This window comes from Rissa tridactyla, chromosome 4 (assembly GCF_028500815.1).
Source record: "Rissa tridactyla isolate bRisTri1 chromosome 4, bRisTri1.patW.cur.20221130, whole genome shotgun sequence".
NCBI classification, from domain to species: Eukaryota; Metazoa; Chordata; class Aves; order Charadriiformes; family Laridae; genus Rissa; species Rissa tridactyla.
Window position 1 is genome coordinate 72,747,394 of NC_071469.1, and position 23,459 is coordinate 72,770,852.

The 23,459-nt window shown below is 47.3% G+C and overlaps 1 protein-coding gene across 6 annotated transcripts in view; it reads right to left on the bottom strand.

Moving 5' to 3' along the window:
• PLEKHG4 (pleckstrin homology and RhoGEF domain containing G4) overlaps positions 1-23,459 on the bottom strand; it is a 92,163-nt gene that overhangs the window by 56,436 nt on the left and 12,268 nt on the right. For all 6 annotated transcript variants that reach the window (XM_054200265.1, XM_054200266.1, XM_054200269.1 and 3 more), the window contains exons 2-5: positions 18,878-19,075; positions 9,745-11,911; positions 4,328-4,534; positions 220-343 (exon numbers count right to left, since the gene is read on the bottom strand). In XM_054200265.1, the coding sequence (XP_054056240.1) occupies positions 220-343; positions 4,328-4,534; positions 9,745-11,911; positions 18,878-19,075 (2,696 nt within the window). The remainder of the gene's footprint in view (positions 1-219; positions 344-4,327; positions 4,535-9,744; positions 11,912-18,877; positions 19,076-23,459) is intronic.

Consider the following 23,459-nt stretch of genomic DNA (forward strand, 5'->3'; position numbering starts at 1 on the left):
CACAAGGCACATAAGGAATAGCCAAAGTGCTTATTGAACACCAGCCAGTTCACCCTAGCGGGAGACCCCCACCTGTACAATTTCGGGACTGTCTGGACCAGATTTCCAGGCCAGTTTCCAGACAACTCGTTCCACTCACCGCCTCAGCTTCCACACCCCTAAAAGGCAAAGCAGACACAGGAGCAGTGTCTGCCCTGCCCGCCCTAGAGCATCACAAACCTTGGGATGCTATGCAGGTACAGAAGAAGGCGTACAAGCTCAGTGGTGTTGCAGTGGGGGTTTAACCAGGCTGTGTTCCTTGTTGTTATTATGGCCACTGCACGTCCTGATTTATCCCTCGTACCTGTAAAAAGAGGGAGGGGGGAAGAAAAAAAAAAAAAAAAAAAAAGGTCACACAAAGAAAGTCAACAGAGCTTGATTCCAGGTGTGTATGTCTCATATTCCCCGATCACGACTCCATCACCTTCCTGGAAACACTCCACAGAACTAGATATAGCATATGTTGCAGATTGCGGTAGGCTACAAACACACTTCCAAAGTATCCAAATGCTGCCCAGAGTGAAATAGCTGAGCTCTACTTGCCTTTCTCTCATGGTAGTGTTAAATTTGGACTGCTCTCCTCTACACAAACACTTTCCTCATAAAATATGGCTGATGTTGGCTAATAATTCAACCTTTTGAGAAGAGCAAGAACCTTGAATTCAAGATAAATAATCTCATCTCCACTTATGTTACAATATTCACATTGCTGTCAGATGAGAGAATGCGGACAGGTTTGCAGAACAACATGCGCTACCTAATGAGACTGGACACACACACCAGACACTTCTTCTGGGAACAAAGCCCTGGAGCAGGAGCCCGGAGCTCATCCTCAGAGGCTGCAGAGTGGACAGCCCAGAAGCACACTCTTGCCTGCCTGCAGCTCTAACAAGGACAGAATCAGTGCCAGGTTTTCATTAGTTTCAGAGCTTGCTCAGCGCCAAGGGAATCGATAAGGCACAGAATGGGCAACACAGCTGAGTTTTGATGTGTTGAGGAAGGAGAAACCCCTCTGCTTCACTTAGCCATCGCAACAGTTCTATGCCCCCTGCTTTCCAAAAGCCCAAAGTCACAGCTTATCACAGGAACCAAGTCTGCCCTATGAACTCCCAAAACTAAACAATAGTCTGGCTTTGGGCTTTAGCCACAATGTGCACCAAGAACTCTGATGAGGACATAACAGTGCGATTTCTGGAATTGCGTCCAGCCTCCTCTTGAGATGCAAAGGAGAGGTAAAGAGCAGGCGGACACACCGCTTTGGAGACCCACAGCTTCCTCTGCCATCCAAAAGCAGACAGTGCCTCTGGAGCGAGCCTGCTCAAGTGACCGGCGCTCTTCGCTCACCCAGGTCACCAGGAATGTAAGCGATCTGGAGAACAGTAGGGACTACACCTCTATTGTGTGAAAAGTAATTCACAAGAACAGGAGCCATTTCCTGTCATTCAAACTGTATGAGAGAGGGGGAGAAAATTCCAAGCACAATACAAAACCAGTGGCTTAGAGAAAGCTATGTCTTTCTGTCTCCTCTGAACTTTATTGCTACCACAGGAGATACTGTCCTGGACCACGTCTCTCCCCATCCCAGGGACAAGCATGCAACTTGACAGGTAAAACAGATACAGATGGACAGCCCCAAGCACAGAAAAGCACCCTGGTGAGATCTCAATCTGTCGCTAAGGTGTGACTTGAGTAAGGGCCACAGACACAGATGGGAATCTCTTAGAAGCAGGGCTGTCTACCTCCCAAGGACCAGAATCGTGCCACAGGCTTTCTCCTGCTAACAGCAGGGACAAAATCTTTCATCAACTGTGTGATTCAGGAGGAGTTTTATTACTACAGAAATACTGTATTCTGTAATGTACATAAATACGGGATGCTGTATAATCCAAAAGCTGGAGAGCAAGTAGAAAAAGCTTATTAATATACCTTATTTCATAAGCTAAGGGGATCATCAGAAAGTTTTAAAAAAGCAAAGCACTCAATTACTGGAAAAATGGCTCGATAACCAGGCTCAGTAAAAACTTTCTTACTCTGAAGCAACATCTTTTGTCTATTAAGGAGGCTGGGCATCACCAGAACCTGATTAAACCTTGAACCTCCACATAGGAGCCTGGGAATTGCCCAACTAGGTCAAAAAAGCAGCCAGGGCTGGGTGTCCAACAGCAGCGTAACCAGATAATTCAAAAACAGAATGCAGGAAGGAAACTCTCCTGAAAGGAAAATTTACTCCTAACTCCATCAGCTACTAGTTTATTAATTAGCTCTTATTCACTATTCATTCTAAAAGTTATCTTTCTAATGTAATTATTCTATCATTACCAATGTCTACCATAAAGCATTTAACTGAGTGGTGAGTGCATTCCCTCAGGTGTGAGGATTGCCCACTGGAATCCAAAAGGAGACACATGAGAGAAGAGATGTCAGCCAAATCCAATACAGCTTCTACAGAAAATGTGATTCCTCTCTTAGAAGCAGTATCAAACCCAAACCTTGTTTGTTCAATGCATTTCAATCCCTTCCTCCTATATTCAAATGCATTTGTTTTGTTTAACATTTGTACATTACGATAGGAATCTGTGACAAAGGAAGCAACTAGAGCATTGGACCACAGTCAGGCTTCTACAACAGTATGAACTGTGAGCTTCTCTGAAAGGCCCCTCTGTCAAACCCTGTAATTTTTTGGCGGTTGTACACAGCATAAGAGTGTCTAACCTGATCAGCAGACCAGAAGATTAGAAATCCTCCTTTGCAATTTGTTCTAGCAATTTACCTCCCAGTGCAAAGTTACATGTTTGAACGTACCATAACTCTGCCCTGCACTCAGTTTCTCATTTCCCCTTTTTCCAGAAGACTGCAAAAGTCTTATTTCCCTTTCCGTCCTTCCGTGCACAAAGGTGTTTTCACCTCATTCTCTATCAACTTATGAGATAAACAACCTTTCAGTCATTTGCCATAAGATACCCAACTCAGCTACAAGAAAGGGCTGTCACCCTTCTCTGCACCACCTCCAATATTCACCATTTCCTTTTATAACAAATGCATCAGAACAGATGAAACTATTTGAAAGGCATCACCAACAAGTACACAGAGATAACAGCACTTTCTTAATCTGGCTAGTCATCCCCTCTCCTTCACACACTTGAGGTCAAAATTGGTCTTGCAGCCCCAGCACCCAGTGGGATATCCCTGTGCTGCCTTTGCGCTCTCCTTCCTGACTTCTCCACACTGCACAGGTCGCCTCACTTCTTCTCCGCTCCCTAACCAATTTTCAACTCATACATGGCTCCTGAGCTGATCGGATGCAGCTAATCTTCCTGCCCCGCACTGGACAGCCCTCTCCCCGGCTGGAGAAGGAAGCAAGTCCACAGGGGCTGCATACGTGGATGCTGCCAAGCAGCTGTTTCGCACTGGAGAGGTAGATCTCGCTTCCTCTGCTTCACTTGGTGTTTAGTTAAACACAAAGACCTCTTGTGTGGGCCCTGCACATCAAGCGATCCTGGCTGCTCTGTCCAACACCCTCAGCTTTATTTACCGCTCTGCCAATATCTGTCCCATGTAGAAGTTTTATCTGCAGCAATTTGATACTTGTTGCCATATCAGATGCAAACACTGAATAACGTTTGACCTACAACTGATCTCAGCAGAACAATTCTGGGAAGTCCTCCCTTGATAGCTAGGTTTTGTCATCTGCTATTTAGCTATGCTATCGTTCATCCTACACGTTGCTCATCCACGCTTCACTGGGGTATTCCTTTCAACACTACGTGTCATGAAACCAAATGTTTTCTAAAAATCTATTATATCTAGGCAGCTACATTTAATCAACCAAACTTCTAATTACCAAGAATAAAACTGGCTTCACAAGAGCACTGTCAAACAGCATCTTCTACACTCCTATCCTTTAATTATCTACCAAGTGAATCAAGTTTCTATTGTTTCGACTGGGTCTGATGTCAGGCCCACCAGCCCATCATTAGCTGCACCCTCACTCTTCTCTTTTTGAACCACCGGTATGAGCCCACAGATTTGGCATTTCTGACTCATACACGCTTGGTTAACATTTTGAGACTCCTGGGAGCAAGTTAACATTACCTTCATGAGAGGGAATTTCTACTTCCTGTCCTTCCCACCCAGAAACTTTAGAGGATTCAAGAATTGTTGCTTCTGGAGGGCTTTGGGATGAAAGGAATGGAACTGGCACCAGTCCGCAGCGCTGCAAACAAAGGCTCATCTCCCTTGCCCTCCTACAAACCACACTTCCCAGACACACTCTGGCTCAGCTACTCACCGGGGAGGCAGGCAACTCCGCTTCTGAGCACTTCTGGGTTCACATCCTTGACTATGGTAGGTGCAGACCGACCACCCCAGGCAGCTGGGGATGGCGGGGGAGTAACAGCTGTTGAGGTTTCCTCCAGGGCACTCACTTTACTCACTGGTTTCAACACATCTGTGCCACTTGCTTCTTTTCTCGTCTCTGCCCCTTCTGACACCATGCCTGTAAGAGAAGCAGCAGTGAGAAGCTGGAGCAGAGCTCCACCCAAAAGGTCCCAGGTAAGTCCCAGACTGGGGAGGGACGTGCCCCCAGCCCCAGCACTCTGCAGCTCCTCCAGTCCTCGTGTCACTAGCACGCATGTTCCAAAACTGGTTATAACATTAATACTACTGTAATTCTAAAAGAATAAACCGATTTATTGTGAAGTTTGCAAGTTACAAAATCTCAATTCAGATCAGGATTACCGCAGTCAAAAGTCATTTTTAAAGGTAACATATCAAGCTGTACATGTCTGCTCACAGCCCGAAAGCCTGGCGCGGTGCAAGTCCCTGGCGAAGCTCCAGCAGCTCGAGCTTGCTGAAGTGATAAACCAGCTTCTGACAGGGAGAGCTGCTCCATCAGAGCAGAATTACTCCCCCAACGCCACTTCCAGATTAGTTCCTGAAAATATGAAGTTAACTCGAGGCTGACAAATCAGCTGGAAATTAGCCAAAGAGACTTTGTTCTGCTCATCCAGATTTTTTTAATTAATGGTTAATGTGAAAATCAGAAACCTATTTTAAACCCCTGAAGAACGGGATGATTACACCAATCAGCTCTGTTTGAGAGATGGAGGAAATGCTTCCTTTGCCTGACACCTCAGCTTTAAAGTACAAGTTATCAGAATAAATTAATTCTAAAATTAAATATCTTAGCTACTACATGGAAACGAAAGCTAGTTTTATAAAGTTTCAATTGTCATGTAACAGTACGTGGAGAGAAGGAAAAAAAAAATAATCTACCTACTGTGCAAGAAGTATTATTCCCCATTTCCCAACATTATAAGAATTGGAAGCCAACAATGTGTCTTCAACAATACATCTTTAGCATCCCAAATACACAGCTAGGCTGTCCCATTGTCTGGCAGAAAGATATACTAGAAAAAAAGGCTATACTTCACTGCAAATCCTGATACTTCAATATCTACCAACAAAAAAATCAACCTCTCTACGAAAATAAAAGACTGGAGTATTTATTTGCTTGCTATGAAGTCAGACGTTTTAATTACTATTTCAAATTGACTTTAACCATCCTACCTTCCTGCTGCATCAACAATGCTGACAATTGACTCAGTTTATTTACTAACAGATTCCAATACTTCATTAAAGAGCAGGACCAGGAACAAAGCAGTCCTTGAAGTGGCTTTCAATACAAGTTTTAGCAGCGAGGGTGATTTACAGGTTGAGGCTCAGCCCAAACTGCTTTCAAAATTGCTAAAGTGGGCGAGAGAAGCGCCCTGAGCAGCGTGGCTCACTGCGCAAAATTATCTGACGGTGGGGGGGAAACTAGGAGGGGCTCCAGGGCTCTGCACCATCGAGGCCATGATGGAATAGCTGCTCTTTACTCTTTGGTAACACCCCACTTGAGGGAGCATCCCTGCAACCCAGCTTGGCATCTGCTGCATTTGACCACGTAAGCTGCTGCCACGGCTTCAGGGCTCTGCATGGCTCTGGGACACATCGGAGCTCAGTTCTGTGCCTAGTGCTACCTCAGCCCCTGCTTTCCAGCGATGCAAGAGCTCATTCGCTTTGGACAACGCTGGTAGATCTTCCTGAAGCGGCTTGTTAGAGGGGCACGGATCTCCCATCGATGGGCTACCTTGCCTTAAGTCACCCCCCAAGCGTCTCACATTAAAGGGGGGCAGACTTTCCAGGAGAACATCTTCTCAAGGAGCTGTAAGGCCTGGCAATAAGCAGAACCACACAGTTCATAGTAAAGGAATCTGCATTAAATGAAGAAAGCCTGCAAAGAGGACCAAAAGGTAGTTTTTAAAGACAACTAGAAAGGGAACATAGCTACATTGAAGGTACCACACCAAGGCAAGAGAAAAATATAAGTGTACGTGGCAGCCCTGCCTTGGATCTCTTAGGAATGAGGCAGCAGATCCCAAAATCTAGAAGAGAGAAACAATTTTGCTTAGCCCACCAGACACAGTCCTGGTACTGGGGCTTTTCAGGCCCAAAGAAGCCTCACTGGAGTTGCGCAGCCTCCAGACTATGTACAGCTTGCCCAAACAAACCTCTTCCCTAGGCTTTTAAGGCTCAGTTCAGATCTGCAGACCCCACCTCTCTCTGAACAGGCCCAAGCACACTGTTTGTTATTTGCAATCTGGGGTGGAGGCACTTACTGAAGCGGAAATTGTAGAATGCGGAGGATTACATCAAAAAGCAAATTGAGAACTGGGACATCTGAATTTGCCGTGTTTGCAGGTTCCACCTTTCCCTGAGGTTAAGGAAGTGGTAGAGGAGGATTTGCTTGTGTGCATTTCAAAGAGACATTAGCATTTTTCCTGCAAACTGCCCCGGCACCACTATCATCTACGCTAACATCACATAGTAACAGGGAACGGGAACGCAATGCCCTAACAGGTGCTGCTGAATATGCCCAGTGTGGCTTTTCAGCCAATATCTTGAATATCAAGATATTTCCGCCCTCAAAAAAATAGAAGAATTCTTTCCAGAGCTTCAAAGTTTCAAAATTCACTTTCACTTGAAGTTAGTCATTAGGGAAAAAGAGCAGTCAGATTTTCTGTGAATGGAACCAGCGTAAATTTTAAGCCACCAACTCAAAACAGCTCACGTTTGACTCAAAATCTTTCCAAGTTAGATCATATTTATGCAGAAAATAAGCTCAGTTTGTGACTGGGAGCGGGAGGAAGGGGATTTAAGGGACCAGGAAAAATCTACAGACGCAGCAAACTCAGATGCCCCAGATCTGAACGTGCATTTTGACATTAGAATCTACACTGTCTGCTGTAACAAGCAAGCTCCTCCACCTCACAGAGAGGAAATCGTGTGCCTGCCTGCTACTACTGAGGTGTGAACTGCAGATCCGAATTGGCCCAGTAAAGCTTAAGCTTTGTTGTTATTTATAGTTTAGGCAAGATACCCACAGTTTCCAATCATAGCAGCAAAATGACCTTAACAAGAGACAGTGACAGAGAATTTAGCTTCCCTACAGACTGACCAGCTGGAAAAGTCCATTTGTAGGACAGAGAGTAGGACATTCGCTTCACTTTGTAATTTTATCTCTGAATTATCTTATTATTGTATCTCTGAGGGTTTAATGGGGCTAGATAAAGGGATGGCTTGTTTGGATCTCAAAGCAATCAAATGTAATTGAGTGGATTTATCTTATTACAGTTCCAGCTATAGTGTTTAAGAAATGCTCCCAGCATTAACAGATATTTGAGATGCCTTATGCCTTAAAGAGTTTAGCTCATTGGTTTGGGGGGGGGGGGCGGGGTGGAGGTGGGAGTGTTCTGGTGATATTTAGGTTGTTTCTTTTGCATTACAAGCTCTGACATAACACCTTGGTGGGATTTTTTTTAACTGCAATTACAAAGTTTAACATCATCAGAATTGGGCCATAAATATGTCACTTATTTCAGACAAATCCACAGAAACAGTTAAATTGTCTTTGATTAAAACCAAACTCCACACATACCCCAGAGGGGTCTGTCATTGCCGAAATACACATCAGCGGCCAAGACTCATCCTGTAGAGCAGCAAAAATATCACACTTATTATCTCATAGACGAGCTGGACCTGGCTAATTTTAGACAGAAGAGATGGGAACACGGAACAAGCAGCCACTAGAGTCATGAGGAAAGCGTGCACCCAGCACTCAACCAGTTTTCTGAGGCCTGGTCCTGTGCAAACATGAAGTCACGCCAGGTTCAGCTTGGTCAGGGGAATGGATACCCACTGGCATACATCCCCCGAGAGCTACAGACAGGCAGAAGGTGACCTCTTTTTTTCTGTGCATGGTGGTAGATGCTGAGACACACACACTTCAGAGATACGAACTTTTGAGCTGACCCCTCCATTTCACAGAAGAGAAATGCTTGTCACTCCCAAAGTATCAGAAATGCCTGGCAACCACGGGCCTGCTTAATTATGGAATTAAAATATCCTGGTGTGGGTGTTAATGAAATTTCATTTTAATCAATGGACACGTTAGCTCCACTAGGAGGTCACATTAAGGCATCAAGTAAAATGTGACTTTTGGACACTTGAGAAAGTAGCTGTGTTTGCAGCTAAATGTAGTAGTGCTGCAGTGGTGACGTAGGCTCTTATCCAACAATTCAGGCCCAGTGCAAGCATTACACTGTCAGCCCATCCCAGTACAGACCAGCTCTCAGTTTGTTCCTCCACAGGGTCAGACATGCTCTAGCAGTGTGGGTCTGTAGCTCTGACCCTTTCAAGAGTCCTCACTCTAATATTCCAAGCCGGGTAATTTTCCTAGCCAGGGGTCTCAGGGAACACAAGCTGTTGAACTGGAATGGCATGTTTCACCCGCCCCCGCCACACACGCGTCTCGATGTGATCTGCATATCTAGCTAGAGCTTTCCAGACTCAGCAGAGCTAGGCAAAGCCAACATCGTGTCTGTGCGGTTACACACCGCCTGCCTACAGTCTGGTGCAAAAGGCAGAGAGACCTGGATTGCCTCTTCAATTCCTTCTGAAGGAGACTAGCTCCAGCACAGGAAGCCAGGCAGCAAGAAGTCTGGGCACTAACCTGCTTGAACATATCGTCTGAGTTGAAGTTAGATGCTTATTTTCTCTGTGCTGTCCCACTCAAGTTAAACAGCTCCTACCTGAAACATAACTATGCTGAATAAAGCATGCTGGAGGGGAAAGGAGGAATCCCTCAACACTGCAGTTTGCTTCTTAAATCAGTTACCAGCACACATATTGTTCATCTTCAGGTCATGTTACACAGATAGTATTTTACTGTGGCATCCACTGATGCTTCCTCTTGCCACAACTATATTCCTAAAGCCAATTTTCAACTATGAAAGAATTGTACAGTTACACATTCTCTTCTCACGCATTCCTATTGCATGCATCCATAATGTGCACAAGACGCACATAATGGATGGAGGTTGGCAGCAATCAGATTAACTGAAATTAAAAGTTTCTTACACCAGAACTTTGTTCTGTAGTGATGTAAATTTGCAAAGAACTGTTAAACAAAATACCTACAATAAACTCACGTGTGAAGCGAAAGCTAATTTCAACCCACAAACATGACAACCTACTCACTTTCCTGTAGTTTGTGCTATTATCCCAAAGCCTCCCAGCAGATGTACTTGGTGGCGGTACCTCTCGAGGATTTTGCTTTCTATCCATGTTATCGAACAGACAAACACAAACACCCAATTGCTGTACCTTTAGGAGATGATGCCCCAGAAGCTGCCTCTTGGTGCGAGTGCAGAGCGGTGGGCTCTGCATGCCCTTCAGTGGGTCCTGAGGACAGTGGTCCAACTTCCAGTTCCTCTTCAATGGATTCCAGTGTTTTTAAGGCTATAGTCTTTGACTTTTCCCCATAAGGAAAACTTCCCTGGTTCTCCTCCCCTCCCTTCACGTCCTGTACCACAAAACACTCTGGGTTCAGCACAGAGTTCTCTTCACTTTTATGGCCCTGGTTTTCTGCCTGTCTTTGTGGTTCCTCACACATTTCCCCAGACCTCTGGGTTCCGAATTGACTTGAGCCTTCTGTTTGTGTATCAAGGCCCAAAGAGTCACTGTTATTTAATTGTTCTGCCGTCTGATCACCCTCTGCTGACAGAGCACTCTGGAGTAGTATGGCTTCTTCAGCTTTATTATGCTGACATGCAGAGATCTCTTGCTCTTCACCATCTAACAAGAGTCCATCTGTAGGAGCTTTGACAGAACAGTGACTATGACTAGTCCGATTCTCATTTACAGGCAATATTTGTTCAGTCTCTTTGACTTCCTCAGGGCCGTCCCTTCTTCCCGGCTCAAATTCATCTACTTTTCCTTGGTTCTGTTCTGGAGGATTTAACGGAGAACTAAGGTTTGCTTCCTGATCACTGCAGCAAGCACCGACTGCTCCTACATCTGCTGTGTTCCCTGAAGGAGAGCCTCCCTCCACACCTACATCTGAACTCTCAGGCATGACAAGCAATGTAGGGGCCTGGCCTGGCGCAATACTTTCACTGACAGTCTGGCAAGAAGCATCAGAACTTTCCTGCAGTGTGCAGTGTGGTCCCAAAGATCCCAGGACAGACACAGGAGAGGAATCCACCTGTGTCACCTCATTTTGATCTTCAGTCAGTGGTTCTCCATGTTCTCTCAGTATCACCTCCTCTTTAGCTGGAGCAACAGCAGCATCTAGAATTGTTTCTGAGCTCCGCTCCAATGTTTGAACACCAGGATTTCCTCTAGGACCATCACTTGCTCCTTCCACATTTCCAAGAGCACCAGGCATTTGTGCTTTGCAGTTGACACCATCACTAGCACACACATCACTGTAGCTGCACAGTGCATATCGCCAATCGATTGAGTGTTCGCTGCGGGTCTCCTGCTCTGCAGATGAATCTTCTGCACTGCGGGCAGGAGACTCAGCCACAGGAAAGCTATTCCCCATGTTTCCAGGACGCCCTGACATCAGCTGACCTTCTGGAGACAGTTCTTCATGTGCTATCATTTTGTTGCTTTCCAACGGAATTACATTTTTGAGAACTTCCGTAGAAGAAGTCCTCAGAGTGTCCATTTGACAGTGCTCCTTCTGCATAAGTGCTGACTGAATTAAGTTCTTGGAGTAGGTACTGTCTTGAATGACAATAAACCTGTGCTTGCCTTTAGATGCATTCACTCGTGTTCTGGGCTGAGTTAGATAATTTAAAGCTAGCGACTGGGTTAAAGAGCCTGTTTGTGGCCCAAACCTGGGCAGTGAAACTTCTGTCAGCTCAACATACTCCCCTTCAAGGTCACTTTTCAAGTTCTCTTGAGGCACAGGACTTGCACACCCACCGTTGACAAGAGCTTCACTCAGCTGCGGAGCTCTGCTGTTAATGACCAGGTTGTCTCGATTTGGACTTTTTTCCTGTAGATACTGAGATCCTAGGTCTGGTGAACTGCTCTCAGCATGGTCCATGGGGAGGTACAAAATTGAAGGTTCCGCTGTTATTTCTGGAGAGATGATACTGTTTTCAATTATTTTTCGTTTATTTATAAATTCAGGCTTAACCACTTTATCCCAGGGGACACGAAATATTTTATCATCAGTGGTTAGTAAACAATTTTCCAGTGCTATACCCATTCGCTCTCCATTGATAGTACTCAACCATTCCAGAGTGAAAATAGAGGTATAGGAAACTTCTGGAATTACGACTTCCTCTACATTATGCTTGTCTTTTGCCAAACATTTCAATACAATTCGTGGAGACTTCTTCAGATAGGGGACCACCTGCAGGTAGAAGTCACCAGGCTTCAAGATTCGCCAGTCAATGGAAGCCAGCTGGACTACAATCTTCTCATGAATACACAGGGGCCAGCCCTCATGGCGAAACAGCAAGCCACAGTACTGAACCTGCAGAGAAAAGAGAAAGTGTTTTCAGCATCAGGAATGGAACTCAGCTCAAGCTTTTGGACAAGAGGGATCAATGCTTCTCTTTCACAACTGTAGTGATACAACAGATGGATTTAGGGTCTTTGGTTATTAGCGTAGGGAAGTTTCCCATACTGAGGTCTTCTCTTTAAAAAGCAGAACCAAGAAAAGCTACCAATGCAAATCACCAGCATCTCAGGACCTGAATATGAACCAACCGGCTGCCAGAAGTCTCAGTCATGTTTTAAAGCTGGGTCAGCTCAGACAGAGGTCTAAGCCTCAGAATCCCAGCACAGGGAAATCAGGTGGTCTCACCTCCCAGCACTCAAACTGGGAGACCCTGTCTCTACTTCATTTCTGACTCAGTAGGACAACTGGACTAAGAAAGTGAAAATTCAGACCATACAGCATCCCTAACCAAGCGCCATTAGAGAAACGCAGACAGACAGCAGCCTGCTTATAATGCACTGACAAAACTCACTGTCCTCAACTAAAGACCATCCACAGCCTTAACAGAGAAGGTGGCAAATATTACACATCATTTCCAGAGCGCACACAGTGAGCTCTAGTTTGTACCAGGTACACTCAATACCAATCTGCCAGAAAGGGGTTGTAGATGCAGAAACCTCATTGCACAGGATGTCACTAGTCATCCTGGCACCACAAAATGTCTTTTGTCTGATGAAGTGGTGTTGGGTCTGCTGGAAGGGAGGTAATGACCTTTGCTGATGAGGAAAGGCAGAATGAAAATGCCAAGGTCCGTCTGAGTACTTGTTTTTATTCCCTAATCTGCTCTACTGGAGTATGCAGCATGTTCCACCTAATTTTGGTTAAGCCAAATTGAAGAGCATGGAAGCAGGTAAAAAGCATCACTCATCTGGTACTATCAGGAGCCTATGCAAGACAGGTAAAGTAAGATTCAAACTGAGCCACAACATACGCCATCAATTTCATGATTAATTTCATCTTTCTCTGTCTTAAGAGATGTTTAGATAGGATTCACCTGTATCAGATGCAATACTTAAATTAGAAAGCTGCCCTCTGGAAGCCCAAAGACTTTAGCAGTGGCAGCATTAAGCTCCAAACATTTTATCTTCCTTCTCTTACATGGTCACATGGAAAGTCTTGACAGAGAAAGCAATTTATAAGAATTGTGTATTCTGCAGGCCAGACAGATGAAAAAAAAACTTTAATTCAAATATTTTGCCACATAGCAGAGAAACCACAGAACTGGAAGGAACCTCTTGGATCCTCATACAGTTTGAAACAACAGGTAATGGCATTAAGTAATTTCTTTCCTATGTTCACCAAGCTTTACCTTCAGCCCAGCCATGTTTCTTATCCTCACTGCACCTGATGCAAAGTTGCTCAGAGGCTTGAAAGCCCAAATCATCCTTCAGATTCAACAATTCCTCCTCCTCAACCCTGGAGCTTATTCTCTGGATGTGCTCCCATTGCTTAAAATTATTAAGCCACATCACATCATCTTAACACGTCTCCCTTGATCACTTCTTAGGCCTGCCTGAAATGCCTCCTTAGTGAAGCCTTTCTTTTTTTTTTTAAATACATTTCTTTGTTACACTTTTTCACTGTGTAAAGCACTGCAAAACACTGTGTATAAAGGCACCAACACTTCCCAACTGTGCTAGAAGCATCTCAAAGCTAAGATCACACTTGTTTTCCAGTCATGTCCCTAAGGTAACCCAGTCATCTGCTAGTTTTTCTTTCCAAACTGATGAACCCCAGTTCACAACACAAATTCTGCCTATTACTTTTATAGAGGCACACGCTTGCCCTCTGAGTCTACCATTATGAAAACATAAGTACAAAGTTTTAGAGTTCATTTTGTGTAATACATTTATCACCTTCCTCCTCCTTTAGGTTATTGCCATCTCCCAGACTGGTTTCATCATAAGTATCTGTCATCTGCATACTCTTCATGTCAAGGTCATGGATGAGAAGTAATGTGCATCTCATGACTCCTGTCTCCAACTCAGTTTTCACTGCAGTACAATCACCCTCCCTTTCACCAGTTTGTTACCCATCTTGCAATACTTGCACAAACCTCCATCCCTTTGACACAGTAATTAATTTTCCATATGACTCCATAATAATCCTTTATGGAAGAGATTACACAACAAAACTTTTCTCTCTAGAGAAAGCTGGTTTATGAAAAAGGCTAGTCTTACGCTACCTGCCATGGAACAGACCCCATGAAAAAACATTATCCAGTTTTTAATGGGTCAGTTAATTCAGTCCTTGCTCAGTGCCTGCTGTTGTACACTCAGCTTGTTCTCTGTATTTTGTTACTGGGTCTGACTTCACAGATTCAATAAAAATCCTTGTTATCAGACATTGAGCATTACATGGTAACTTCTTCCGTATTCCAGGATTGATGCCAGACAGTCCCTCTTTCCTTCAACGCAGTCAATTCCATATCCATTTCAGTCACAGCAATTTTATTTCTGTTCACTTAGTGCAAATGCCTTCCTGTTGTATCTACATGCTCTATCACTCCTAAACTGAATCTTACTTGTCATTTGTATGAAGGATCATATTAAGATTACCTTTATATTCTAACCTTGAATGCAGAACAACTGCCCCCTCCCTTTGTTTCTTTAATAATTTAGAATTAAAAAGGCCTAAAATCTAACGCAGTTTCCTGTACTTCCCTCAAAGGCACAGGGAGCTAAGTTTTGCAGTCGTATGTTCTCATGCTTTCTAATCTCCAAGACACAGATGCTTCTACACCAACTATTCCCTTTCTCGCATAGCATGGCTGAGTTCAGTTCTTGCAAACCAAGACCTCCTCTTATAGCACACAGTTTGCAGAAGTTGCTACTGGCTTCAGCAAGTCTCAGGCCATACATACTTCACTGACTTTTCCGTCAAGCTCAAGACCCACAGAGCACCTTGGTCAATACAGATTACACCTCTTACAGAAGTGCTCGATCCAAATATTTTGTAAACAAGGTTTTAAACAAAAAATAATGTGCTATTTTCCAGAAAAGACTATACAATTGCACCCTACACCAGGCCATATCAACACTTCTGCCATTAGAGTACTTCCTAGTAGATACATTAAGGCCATCTGGACCGAGGGCCTCTGAGGGGAAGAACAGGCAGACAAAAAAAAAAAATCAGTTCTCAAACTACCACAAATAGTTTATATGACTGAAAAGTGAGAGACACCATCAGCAGTAGCATAAACATAAAACTGATTTCCATCTGCACCTACCTGACATGGAGTTTCTGTTAAAACCTGGATTTAGAGTAACCATTACATTAAGAAATCCAAAACTCAACTTCACTGCTTAGATGACCTGTCTAAATCACCACCACCAAAATCCAGAACGCATTGAAGTTCCTGAAAAACCCTACAAAGCCCCAGTCTGAATTGCAGCAAGAGCTAGAGTAATGTCCAAGCAGGAATGTAAATCCTTCAATAGCCTAAACATTTCAGAGTTTTAGAACTTTAGAAGTGGAGCATCCTCATGCTGCTCCTACTCCAAAAAGCACCTTCAAAGGGCAGATTACATGAAGAGGCTTATTTCAGGTTTTTTTAACATTTCATTTTGAGGCTCAAGTCTTTGCTCCTCTCATGTCCAATCACTACCAAGCCAAACCAGACTCATAAGAGGAGTGCCAGGAGCAGACCCTACGCCCAGCCTGGCTGCAGCCAGGAATAAAGCTGCCTCTCAGGAAACAGCTGGGCACCAACAACAAAGACGGCAGCTCCTAAAGCTACAGCGATGGCTGAGGATGTCATCTGAAGGCCAGGGACAAAATCTGGCTTCTTACTCTGTGCTGAGCAGAGACAGATCCCTTGGCACAGCCCCCTCCAGCCCCTGTGGATCACATACAGGCTATTGATTTTAATATGCCAAGCTGAAGCCTATGACTTTGTCTAATACTTCATGAAGCCACTTACACTTTTGTCACTGCAGCGGCTGAGAAGAAGGCTTAGCACTCTCAAGATTTCCTACAGTAGCCATTCAGACAGGAGCTACTTTTTTTTCTCTCCCTTAGAAAAAGCTCACACACACCAGCTGAACTACAAACTAGGGAGGATATATTGCTTTTGCTTAGACTCTCTAAAAAGCAGACAAAACTTTTAAAGAACAAGTAACAAGAAATAGGTCCTGTGATTTCAGATAGCGAACACAGAAAGAAGGGGCACACAGTGGAAGTTTGGGGTAAAGGAGTCCACAAAAAATGAAAGAAATAACTTTCAGCAATAAAGATTCAAACAGGCAGACTTCTAAATGAAATATAGAATAGCCTGAGCCCACCTCTAAAGATAGTACAAGGTACCTAGAGCTTTCCTTGATCTCCCTATATAAGCCACTCTGAAAGTACAAAATCATGAAGGGATCAGAAGCAAAGAGGAACGGCTCAAGGCACCCAGCTATGCTCTTTGAGAGGCCTGTACCTGCACTCTGCCTCTTACTTCCCACTCTCCCAGACATGTCACACCTCAGCAAAAGCACCCCCCCATTGCCAACGCTGAGACCTGGGCAGCCCTCACTGCAGGTAGCTGCCCCCACCAGACCCGCACCTTGTGGCTCCTGGGCAAGCCAGGGAGCACCAAGCAGGCCCAGAGCTCCCCGCCATTCCTGGGCCTGTGACAGGAGGGTGGCTCCAAGCACAGCTCCTGCCCCTCTACCACGTCCCCCAACAGTGCTAGTGCTGCATGTGTAGGACAGCCTCACCATACTGGCTTCCCCTGCCAACAGGACACCTCAGCCACCACCAGCCCCCTTGCCTCCATGTCCCTTAGCCCCACGCTCCAGGCCAGCCTGGGGGTCTGCTAGCACTCTGAGCCCCTCCAGGGCCTACTGTCCTCACCTCTGCCACCTCAGAGACCCCCAGGGCCTACTGTCCTCACCTCTGCCACCTCAGAGAGCCTCAGGGCCCACCACTCTCACACCTCTCCCACTCCTCAGCGACCCCCACCCTCACCTGTCCTGCCTCAAGGACCCTCAGGGCCCTGCACTCTCACACCTCTCCTGCCACAAGGTCCTCCATGGTCCCCCACCTTCACACCTCTCCCGCCTCAACGACCGTTGGGGCCCGCCGCCCTCACCTCTCCCGCCTCAACGACCGTTGGGGCCCGCCGCCCTCACCTCTCCCGCCTCAGGGCCCCACGGGGCCCAGCGCCCTCACCTCTCCCGCCTCAGGGCCCCACGGGGCCCAGCGCCCTCACACCTCTGCTGCCACAGCACTCCCCATGGTCCACCACCCTCACACCTCTCCCGCCTCAGGGACCCCTGGGGCCCCCCCGCCCTCACCTCTCCCGCCTCAGGGCCCACCGCCTCAGGGCCCACCGCCTCAGCACCTCCTGCTCCAATAGCCCCTGGCTCAGCCAAGCCCCACCATGCCCATCAAGGCATCCCCACACTCCTATTGGCTGCTGCAGCCTCAGCTGTCCTCCCATTGGCTGCTGGGCAGCACAAGGCCCTCCCTGCCACCCCATCCCGGTCCCCCAGGGCCCTCACCCCGAGGGCAGCCATGGCCCGCGGTGGCTGCGTGGTCTCACCAGCCCCGGGGACAGTCCCTTCACCGCCCAGCAGAACCCCTTGCTGGCACCTCCTGCAGGCTGCCCCAAACACCTCCCCTTTGGGAGAGCAGCCCTGTGGGCCTAGCTGCCCGCCAGCCATGGCGGGCAGAGGGCCCTGCTCCGCTGGCAAGGCAGGCTGCTCTCCTTCCCTGCCCTCCGCCGCCTCACCTGCCCAGGCCACCACCAGGAAGCTGCCGAGATCCCGGGGAGCGCGAAATTGTTCCCTCGTCTCCTTCAGTGAGAGAGGCGGATTGGGGAAAGCCGTGAAACGTCTTGCAGTAATTACCTTTTGTTTCTTTAAAGGGGAAAACCACACTATGCACCATTGCATTAGAAACTGCAGCTGGATAAACCAATGGAATAACTCCTATTCAAGCGTTCAGGGTGAGAGGGAGCAGCTCCCCAAAATCCACACGCACAACCCTCGGATGTTCCTGTTACATGCTCACAAAGAGAGGGCTGGCACCACGGTGGAGGCTGGTGACAGCACGGCGTGACAAACATGGCACCAAAACACTTGGAAGGTGACCAGCTCCCAGGGGTTGTTACGTGGATCCATCATATGTGATGAGTGTTTCCTGCCTGCTTTTCACCTCCTCGAGACAAACAAGTCACTGACTATTTCAGCTTCTATTTCATATTTTTCCTTGTCCCAGACATCCCTTGCCCTCCACCATGAGGAGTTCTATGGAAAGCCTGGCTGCACACACCCTCTAGGTTTAGAAACAAAAAGGCTAGAACAAACCCTAAGTTTAGGTTGTTGGTTTTGGTTGGGGTTGGTTTTTTCCCCCCCCCATCTTGCAAACTTTGAGCCAAGTTTGTGATGGAGGCATTTGACTCATCGTTTCTAACATTTTAGACTCCCAACAGTAAAGCACGTTAATCTTGGACTCGTTCTGGCAGTAAATGTAACGTGACTCCTCGGGGCTACTGAGCCTTGCGACCGTTCCAGCAACCATCAAAGGGGAGCCAGAGTTCTGGGAAAAACACCGACTGGCAGCATTTCGCCCCGCACGTCCTCCTGCCAGTGGCAGGAGCCCGACAGCTTCATCCACTGGGCCAAGGAAAGGCTGGGGTTAGAAGCCACCCGAGTCAGCCATATCCAGCAAACAGGTTGCAAAGGCTTGGCTAAACCTTCCCCTCTGAACCCCTTAAACCTTCTGTTTGGTGTTCCTGGTTATAGAAAGAGAGGGTACCGCTCCACATCTGATCTCTGCACAGTTTAGCTTCAATACCAATTTCTCAACTGTTTCCCAACTGTCTGCCTGCCCTCCCACCTAGGCAGCTGTACACATGCAAGGACTTTTTGGCAGCCGTTTTACAGACGAAAGAAAGCAAGCTCTCCAAGAAAGCCTTTACAGGCTTTAGAGAGAGCATGATGTACTCACACAGGCATCCTGCTGAATGCACTGCAGGATGTGCTTGGCTGGAATCAGGAAGTCTATGAGGTAGCGCAGTCCATCCCCACGGTACGTCTTCTCCACCACATCAAAAACTTGGCACAGAACAGTGGCTGCAGTAGCCTCAAACGGAGGGTAGAGTGCTGATAACGTACTCTGAATGCAACCGTCCAGCGACTCCGAGTCCTGCCAAAAGAGAAAGCGTTAGCGGTACCACGGCACGATACGCCCCGGTGCCCTGATGAGTCCTACACCCAGGAGCACAGCCATCTCTGTCCGAAAGCAGGAGGAGAGAGGATCAAAGTGCCGTCCTTCCTAGTTTCTTTTGGCACCGGTGATTCCAGGTAAACAAAAAAAAAAAAAAAAAAAAAAAAAAAACTCCCAAAATGTGAGCGGAGCGCACACTGAGCGCTGTGCACAGCGGCGAGATTTCCCAGCTTTTGCTTACGCAGCAAGTCCTTCTCCTGACTGCGCTGGGTGGGGCTGCTATTAAACCATTACCACAGCACGTGAGTGCGTGCAGGCGAGCGAAAGAGACTATCATGGGGTGGACGGATTGGCAGGCCCCGTGTTTCGGGCACCCGGGGCTGGAGATGCCAGCCAGCACTTGGGTACATTAAAGCCTGGTGTTAGGCTCCTCAGCGGGCCGAGGGGAGTTGCAGGGGCAGCAGTCGTGCTGAAGCTCCTCAGGCTGCTGTGCTCTGAAGTCCCCACGCAGGACAAACTGCCGGAGCCGTTTGGTACTGGGGAAAGCCGCTCACCAGTGCGATTCCTCATTATTCAAAGTTGTTTGCCTCTCATGAAAGGCTCACTCCGGGAGCCAGGAATTTTCTGGACTGAGAGATGGCTCATAACAGGATCTGCGTGTGAACAGGGTTGCCTTTGGTGCCTGAGCACATTCATCAATATGTAGGGTGCCCATTTCCTGCCCAGGGATCAGAGGCGATGGCTTCCCTACATCCACATTCACTCGGGAGAGCCTGCCAGCCAGGGCCAGCCCACGGTGTCAGAGGCCAAATTCTGATCTATTGTATGGGTGTAAATCAAGAGAGCTTGCCAAAAAAATAATAATAAAAAAATAAAACTGTACACATCTGCAGAGAGGATCAGAATCCCTCCTTTCCTTTCTATTTTAGAGGGGACCCCTCTGGCTAACTTACAGCCAGGGCCAGGTGGGCCCTGAGTTTTGCTACAAAACCAAATGAAAGTTTACTCAGGTGTCTGGCCAGATCCTCATCTGATGTAAATCCACCTCCCTTCACTAGAGACAAGAAAAGCATCTCGGCCACTGGCCCAGAAGCCCTACAGCCTCCTGCGGAACAGGAACAGCTGCATGGACATGCCTGAAAACATACCTCAGTCCCACAGCAAGACTGGGACAGAAAGTTAAACAAAGCAGTGCCACAACAGCTTACGCTGCCACCGGGGAACAGTAGGATGAAGGGACAGGAGGAAGCAAACCGTTTTGCTGCTTCCACTCCAAGGGAGCTCATTCATCACTCCAGATAACCTCCACTGGCTTGGGAAAACACAACAGTCGCAGAGCAAGCCTGAACCGACCCGCAGCCACGGCAGAGATGATGGTCCTCACACGAGCCGTCCCACCTCTCACAACTACCCAGCTCAATGATCTTTAAATTCCTCCTTTAGAGGGCTGGGTGTTTCAAGCACAATATAAACTCCCTGCTCTGTTGCAAAGCCTGTGGGATTGCACAGGAGAGATGAGGACGCCCAGGCAATGCCTCCGCAACCCCTGCCTGCACCGAGCTGGCAGAACACGAGTGACAGGGAAACCACACGCTGCCCGTGGCGCGGCACTGCTTCAGGACTTCCGCCGTTTCTCCTGATGTCAGCAACAAGCGAGGCTAAATGGCAGCAGGCTCCTGAAGTGTTTGCAACTCTGCTGAGAGACCAGCTGCCTCCTGCAATACCCCTCAGGGTCAATACAACCAGATAAACAGAGGTTAAGGAGCTATTTTTCATATTCTTAACCCAAGGACTCAAAAAGCAGGAGGCCTACGTGCACACTTCCAAGAGTTGAATGCCAGGACCAAGCATTTAACCCCAATCCTGAATGGGAGGAGAAGGCTGTTTTGAGTAAGTTTCTTCCCACTCAGAAAAGAATGATCTAAAACCTCAATTTTTATTCTATTAATTGAAATGGAAAGCCTGGAAGTTCCCAGGCACTTCCTTCTCTGCAGGAACAGGTCTTCAGAGAAAGTCTTCTACTCGAGATTGTGGAGGTCAAGAGCAAACTGCCGAGAGCTGACAGCCTGCAGCTCTCTGCCCAGTTCTGGTCAAGACCACCCCATGCAGGGTGTGAGGGGAGGACTCAGCAGAGTTCAGGAAATACAGGAAGAGAAAACGGACTGATAGGAACCATGGGATGAGTTGTATGGACCCAAAAGGACAGCCTAAACAAGAAATGTTCCCTTTACATGATACCCTGGACCTGCTAAAAAAGGCACGGGGGGGGGGCTGTAGGTAGGGAAATGTGTACCAAACCCAACACGAAGCCTGTCACAATTGGACATACTAATAATATTGGTAAATATTGATATAAGACACTGAACATTATACATCATTCTTCTCCCATGCTCTTGTGAAATGACAGAGATGGGCCAAGTGCAGCCAGCTGAAGACGAGCGCAGCTCCAGTAGCCTCTCTTGACACCAACCTGTCCCAGCAAGTGTCTGTGCCCTTGTCAGATAAAACTGGCCTTGACACAGGTGCTCTCCCACCCGGCACCAGCCACCGCAAAAAGCCCAGCCAGGTGCTTGGATATTATCACAGTAGCGTTACTGCTGGTAGCGTTTGAAAATCATTTCCCTCAGTCCCTCCACAGGTTCAAAAATCTCAGTCAAAACCAGCTGGGCTTGGTTCTGTGCCATCTTCTGCCCCCGTGCCCTGCTTGAGCAAAATTCTTTCAGATATCAATCCCCCCCCAAATTAAATTTGTTAAGTTTACTATCGCAAATAAAACAAAGAGTCAAAATATTTGCACGAGTCAGTGCATCGCTCTAAGGTTCTCACACCATTCCTGCTGCCTTAGCAAAGCCTTCACGAGACAATTATTAACATTGGCACCGAATCAAAAATCCTTTATATGGTTAAAATAAACCAAGTCATATATTATCCTTCCTTTAGTAAAATACAGAATAACCGTAGCCTGTAGCCGTTGCAGAGTTCAGTGCTAACAGTGAACTCCTCAGCAGAGAGGCTTTATCTCTCCCTGGCTGGACTACACCATGAAGGCATGACAGCTGTGCAGGCTTTGAAGGCACAGAGAGAAGGTTTCAACTCCTACCATTTGGTAGAAAGAGGAGATGCTTTCACTACTCTCTGCTAATTCTATACAAAAAGCCCCAAACAGGGAGCAAATTCCCACATCCCATTGTGCTGCATGTGATTGTGGCACCAGCATCCCTGGGCAGCTACAGAACGAGGACAGATGCAGCCTCCATGTGCTGCAGATGAAGACAGAGGCAAGACTGCTTTCCAGTGCTCCCACCCACCCAGGGTGGTCTCCCAGGGACAGGTCCTGCACGGGTGGGGGATGAAACATGGTGGAGCCTCAGAAGCCACCTTGAAACACCGAGGGAGAAACATGGCAGAGCTCGGAGCCTGCAACAGCAGCAGATTCACCTCCGATCACGGACTCATTAAGCTAACTCACAATGCTAGGGATGGGGCTGCTTATTTGTACTAATTAACTCTCAGATTGCAGAGTGGCCTGAGGAAAAGCCCTCAGAGCAAGGGCTGCAAGAGGCTGCATGGTCCTGCTGTTTAATGCTGGAGCACAGATAGCCAGCCTCACACATCCAGCCTGCGGGCAGTGCCTGCCTCGTGGAGGAGCCATGGTTTGGAGGCATGGGGAACTCATACAAACCATCTCGGGACAGCAAGAGAAGGGGATAGCATCCTGCGCTCCAGAGGCTGATAAACCTGAAGTCTAGAGCCCATCCTACCTACCAACAAACCACATCCCTTATCTCAAGCAGGTGACGCAATCCCCAGCAGGCAAAAGGAGAATCCTCTGCGACCCGGGATGAGGGGACAGTGACCAGAGAAGGGGAGAACAAGCTAAAGCCAGCAAGAATCCAAGGAGAGGGCACTCCTGCCCTAGCACACTTCCAGTTCGACCCATGCCTGCCTGCATGGCCAGCCCACAGCAGCTCCCGAGAGCTGGCAGAGCCCAGCACAGAAGCCTCCTGGAGAAATTCCCCTCCAGGGAGTCCCTGCCTTTTGCTCCACCATAAGGACAGCATCGATATAGCTGTGCACTAGCTCGAGGCTTGCAGGAGGTCACGCTTTGCTTTCAGGGGAGTCATTCCTCCTCCTGCAAGTCTCAGGCTTCCCTGCCTCCAACAGTATTGCCACATCCCCCTCACAGGAAAGGTCCTGAACACTTGCTCCTTTTCAGCCACCCAGCACAAAGGCAAACAGGAGCGCTTTCCAACCAAGCCAGAGAGCGTCTGCCCAAGCAAAATGTGTCTTGGGACTCAAATGCTTCTTTGTCAATAGCACGGGAGGACCTATGAACTCCAGCTCACTGCCACCACTTCACCAG